The following is a 6,000-nucleotide window of genomic DNA, read 5'->3' as shown; positions in this document are numbered from 1 at the left end:
ACCAGAAGGATGTGGATGCTTTGGAGAGAGTACAGAAGCGGTTTACTAGGATGTTGCCTGGCATGGAGGGCCTTAGCTATGCAGAGCGGTTAGATGTTCTCACTGATCCAACGGAGGGTGCGAGGCGACCTGATAGAGGTCTACAAGATTATGAGTGGCATGGACAGAGTGGATAGTCAGATGCTCTTTCCTAGGGTAGGAGAGTAAAGTACTAAAGGACATAGGTTTAAAGTGCGTGGGGAAAAGCTTAGAGTAAATGTGCTAGGCAAGTTTTAAAAATTTTTTTTTACAGAGAGTGGTAAATATATGGAACATGCTGCCTGGGGAGATGGTGGGTGCAGGTACGATAGCAGCAGTTAAGTGCATCTAGCCAAATATAGAAATAGGGTGGGAATGGAGGGATACGGACTCTAAGTGCAGACGGTTTTAGTTTAGGCAGGTACCATGGTCGGTGCAAGCTTGGAGGGCCGAAGGGCCTGTTCCTGTGCTGTATTGTTCATTGATGGTGTTGACTGGAGACCTAAACGTTTGAGGGTTGGGCTAGTTAACATGGCCAGCCGGTTCAGGACCACAGGAACATTGGACAATCCAGTTAACCTCTGGACCTAGTTTTAAAAATGTCAGTTGGGGGCAGAGGGAAGCATTCAAGTTCCTCCTGGCCCCACAGAAATAACTGAATTGCTTACCTTTGAGCTTCTCTACACATGGACTGCTAATTAGGTACCAAAATCATATTGGGCTCAAGCTAACATTCTCAATCTCCAATTTAAACACAAATTAACCATGCACTTATTTCAGGCAGTTACTGGAACCACCTCTGGTTCTTTTCTATGATCTACTGGGTTCTTATTGCCGAGTGACAAGGCTCAATTTCCCCAACATTACAAAAATATAATTGCCTGCAAAGTCTTCTCGTTATGTCAAAGATGCTATGAAATGCATTTTCTTCTCAAAACTAAAGCGCAGACAAACTTCTTCTCGACCATAGGAAAATTTTATTCAAAGCAGCACTACTGCACAATGGAGAAGGACAACCACTTGTAAATACAGAACTTTACCCAATATCTGGCACGTACAATAGAACTCAGAATCCATCATTGGGGAAGAAACTCTCATTACCATTTTGAGTTTGCTACGGCAGGCACTGAAATACTTTTTTTTGCCGGGGAGGGGGGTAAATAGTAACACCAGTAGGAAATGGCGGTGTTAGAATTTAATTTTCCCCCATTTCACTTAATACCATTCACAAAACATTGAAAATTTTAAAGAAGTTGCATTTTAACATTCAAGTTGAGTAGTTGATGACTAACCCTGACATTCACAATTGTTTGACAAGTCCTTATTTTCTGATATGACTCAGTTAATGGTCACGTTACAACTGAGCTTTAGCATTTGCACATAACAAAATACAAACACTACCATCAAATAATGTAGGCTTGGCTGGTAAGAATAATTATGTTAATCCCTAGTTTCCCCCCCCAACACCCCCCATCCAACACAAGACTTTGGATTGTGAATGTGTCCAGAATAGCTACCCTGTCCCAAGTTGTTAGGTGGCATGGGAAAAGCAGGATTAGGGATTTGTCCTATCCTCGAGATGGAAATAACCTGCTTAGCAACTGAAAACATTGGCTTAATGGAACTAATTGTGAAAGCAATTCTATTTGCAATCCTTTCACTGATTTTTATCATAATACTGCACCAAACCACATCATTACAGGTTTGACATGATTAATACAGTTTTCTAGCAGTTTGACAACATATGTGCTACAATCTGATCTGTATCTGCAGGGAAAGATTACCAAATTTAGCCCATCATTTCCCATATTTATTAACTAGCATATGAATTAGCCTTACTGACTAGTATTGAACCTTTCATTCATGGAGTCAGACTGCTGTTGCTATGATTTTTAGTTTCACCCAAGCATGGCAACGCTTGGTGAAATAGCAAAGAGACTTGAATTATTTTATTTGATAATTGCTTCCAATTTTAGGATTATGTTATGACCTGTGGTACAATATTTAATTTTTTTTTTCCAGCTATCATTATAACCTTTCAGATAAAAGGAAATACATAACATTTTTCACATGTACTTTTGTTGCGCAGCTGTTTGGTTGGAAACAAAACAGGGTCAGAGCCAGAGAGAGGGGCAACATATGGTTGTCACTTTAGGTTGCTCTCAAACAATTGTTGGTAGCTGGTTATGAATGGCAAAATACTATGTGGCTGGCAGCAGCCTACCTGCCTGCTTGGTTGACAAGAGGAAGATAAAAACTTTGATGGTGGGATATGGGTGTAAATTCCTGCACTGTTACCAGGCAATATTCTGGGATGCAAAATTCAGGTACTTCATCAGACGGGGAGGAAGACAACATAATTATCAAACTCCCCCTACTGTCTCCCAAGGTTAGTTCGGCAAAGCACTAACACATAGCCCACCGATCTAGGAATTGAGTGAAAAGAGAGGGGCCTCATTCATAAATGAATATATTCTGCAGCTTCCATTGTGGATTCAAGCTAACAAATGCTTTGCTTTGTTACTAATGTATACCTTATAAAAGCAATTAACTACAGCTTTTCCTTTTAAAATTACAGCTATAAGAAAATCTCTAATACCAGAAAAAGGGCTCGGAACTGTATGCGTAGTGCGCTCCGCAGTGATTTAAAAAAAACTGTTTGGAATTCTTAAATAAATCAAATACAGTTAAATATAGTCAACCCTGTAAAATACAGTCCTGATTCAACCACAGCTTCATTGTACCATTTGTTCCCATCATATAGCAGTTCTGGTTCAAACATAATTTTGAACCAAGCTTCCACATTTAGGTGAATCAGTTGTGTGTTTCAGCAGAAATAAGGTGTAGTTTAGTTTATAGCTTCTTATAACACTACAGAAACAGGCTGGTCGGCCTGACTCTCACTAGATGCATTGCGCTCCTCTGTTCCTGAAAGATGCATGAAGAGATCGCCAAGCTCTGCCACTTCATCTTCGGTTGTATGCTGGGGAACATCCCTGTGCTCCCGTTCTTCAATAAAATCCCACAGTCGCACCGAGTGAAGGAACTGCAGGTTGGGAAGGAAACACCGTTTAATTGAACATTGTATTTTACTGGAATCTATTTTAAAACATTAATCGCAGACAAGTTGTGAACTTTTATTTATTAAGTAGGTAATGTTCAGATTTTTTTTTAATGATAGAGTACTTGGTGGTATCATCATCCTGACTGAGGTGCCAGTTCAATGCTCAGCTCAAAAGTTACTTGAGTGATATTGGTATAATTTGTTCTCAGAGTAATGAATTAGGTTTTATAAAAAAAACTTTTGCAAATTCATAAGAGGGCCACAGCCATCTGATATCAATTGTGAAAAAATGTAACAGCCTTCAGGATAGCCTGAATATTAAAATCTTGAAATAATCAAAAAACAGTCAAAGCTGTAAACCTGGGCCCACTGTGCAATGATGCTTCAAGTCAGTGCAAAATAAACATTAGGGAGTGATACACTTTGTTTTTATGGATAGATGGGCTACCTATCAACAGGTGACCTTTTGCAATAGTCAAATTTAACTGAATCTTAAATAAGTACATCCAAAACATGCACCGTCAGCGTGCTCAACAAGGTAGCTCAACATTAACGATGACAAGTTTTTTTTTCTTAATAAATTTAGAATATCCAATTCATTTTTTCCAATTAAGGGGCAAGTTAACGTGGCCAATCCACCTAACCTGCACATCTTTGGGTTGTGGGGGTGAAACCCACGCAGACACGGGGAGAATGTGCAAACTCCTCACAGACAGTGACCCAGGGCCGGGATTCGAACCCGGGTCCTCAGCGCCGTAGGCAGCAATGCTAACCACTGTGCCACCGTGCCGCCCAACGATGACTAAGTTAATGCATCTCGAGTCCGTGGTTCACCAGCTTATGCTTTTCAAACGCCCTGGGACGAATACTGAAAAGGTTCATCAAAACAACATCATGCAGCGAAATATTTAGGACTTTGGTTATTTACCCTCACATTGCCTTCCGAGCTGAGCTGCTTTCTCGGCTGCTCGGGCTCTGCCATTGTTCCATCAGGGTAAGCGTGCAGGTAAAGGCACTTTCCACCAAATGGACAGGACCCTTTTCCCTTGTCAAAGTATTTACAAGCCTTCTTACTGTTCATAGAAAAAAATAGAAAAAGGGGCATATATATATAATTCACAATACTTGTAGTATTTGGTAATCTAGCTTTGGGTAAATCCAAAGTATATTTTACACATCACTCTCCAGCTACACTTTGAGGTTCCAGACTAGATATTGACAATGCTCCACATGGAACCATCAGTAATTATTCCACCACTGTTATCCATTTTGCTTACTCTATTTAATGTTAACTCAATCACAAAACATTGACCATCTACTTTTTTTGATAGCAACCATTAATTTAAAATCATGTCACTGCATTTTGGACATTTTTTCTGCTGCACGAGGTGGCATAACAAAGTACCAGTTATTAATTTTTAAAAAATTTAGAGTACCCAATTACTTTTTCCAATTAAGGGGCAATTTAGCGTGGCCAATCCACCTATCTTGCACATCTTTTGGGTTGTGGGGGTGAAACCCACGCAGACACGGGGAGAATGTGCAAACTCCACACGGAGAGTGACCCAGGGCCGGGATTCGAACCCCGGTCCTCAGCGCCGTAGGCAACAATGCTAACCACTGTGCCACCGTGCTGCCCTCAAAGTACCAGTTATAACCAACTTGGTTGCGTTATGAAATTGAGGCATTTGAATATTGGAATACAGAAGGACCACAGTTGGTCCAACACATACCCCACAAAATGATGGCAGGAAAGCAATTAAAAAACTGCTGGCTCTGAAAACTGTGACCAGTAAACCTGCCTCAAGATATTGAAAGCCATGATTTTTTTTTAAGATAGCACTCAAAGTGCTGTGTATTCTTAGAACATGATGTGGTGTGAGCAGAGATACGCTGTGTGTGCCAAAGATAAAAATACGTAATACAAACACTGACATTTGGTTCCTCCCAGCCTCTTATTAACTATGGCAGCATTTAATTAACTATTGCAAATCATTAGTTGCAGAAACAGATGCCACCGGTCCATATCTTAAGATTCAAATATGACTTGTGAAGTATGATGAAACGAAAATCAAAATTTTACATTACTGTCTGTGCCAAACAGAAAAACAGCCCACAATTTGAAATGGTTAAGAGCAGGATTTTACTATATTTTGTAAATCTACATGCAAGTTGGTGTCCAAAATCTATTTTGCCAGCCTCTATCTACACCAAGCCAATTCTAATCTTTGCTAAATGCATTATATTAGAAAGACACATTCAAGTTTAGTTATAAAACCTTTTCAGGAATACAGTTCACACACCATATATGGTATTCGTTAATTTGTCTCAGTCAGAATATACTCTACTAAAAGAAGAAATCCTGAGTTAGGTGAATTGGATATGCCAAATTGTTCCTCGGTGGGGTTACAGGGTTAGGAAGGGGAATTGGGCCTAGGTTAGGGTGCTTTCAGAGTTGGTGCAGACTTGATGGGCCGAATGGCATCCTGCACTGTACGGATTCTATCATTCTATGTAGATTCAAAACAAAAAGTGCCTGGAGAAAAAGGACACTTGTATAACAAGTACTTGGATCTGCCCCTGGAGCGCTGCAATCTGCAAGGCTACGCACCAGGTGCTGGAAAGTGGGATTAAAATGAGCAACTACAAACAACAAAGAAAATTACAGCACAGGAACAGGCCCTTCGGCCCTCCCAGCATGCGCCGATCCAGATCCTTTATCTAAACCTGCCTCCTATTTTCCAAGGTCTACTTCCCTCTGTTCCCGCCCGTTCATATACCCGTCTAGATACCTCTTAAATGATGCTATCGTGCCCGCCTCTACCACCTCCGCTGGTAAAGCGTTCCAGGCACCCACCACCCTCTGCGTAAAAAACTTTCCACGCACATCTCCCTTAAACTTTCCCCCTCTCACTTTG

At 40.7% G+C, this 6,000-nt stretch overlaps 1 protein-coding gene across 4 annotated transcripts in view; it reads right to left on the bottom strand.

Moving 5' to 3' along the window:
* Positions 1-975: 975 nt before the first annotated feature.
* Positions 976-6,000, bottom strand: part of mkrn2 (makorin, ring finger protein, 2) — a 31,358-nt gene continuing 26,333 nt past the window's right edge. For all 4 annotated transcript variants that reach the window (XM_038812677.1, XM_038812679.1, XM_038812678.1 and 1 more), the window contains 2 exons: positions 4,011-4,155; positions 976-3,064 (listed from right to left, as the gene is read on the bottom strand). In XM_038812677.1, coding sequence (XP_038668605.1) covers positions 2,882-3,064; positions 4,011-4,155 — 328 coding nt within the window. In that variant the 3' untranslated portion in view covers positions 976-2,881. The remainder of the gene's footprint in view (positions 3,065-4,010; positions 4,156-6,000) is intronic.

Source organism: Scyliorhinus canicula, chromosome 11, assembly GCF_902713615.1.
Source record: "Scyliorhinus canicula chromosome 11, sScyCan1.1, whole genome shotgun sequence".
Taxonomy (NCBI): domain Eukaryota; kingdom Metazoa; phylum Chordata; class Chondrichthyes; order Carcharhiniformes; family Scyliorhinidae; genus Scyliorhinus; species Scyliorhinus canicula.
Note: the sequence above shows the minus strand (reverse complement) of the source record. Positions and strands in the feature narration are given on the sequence as shown.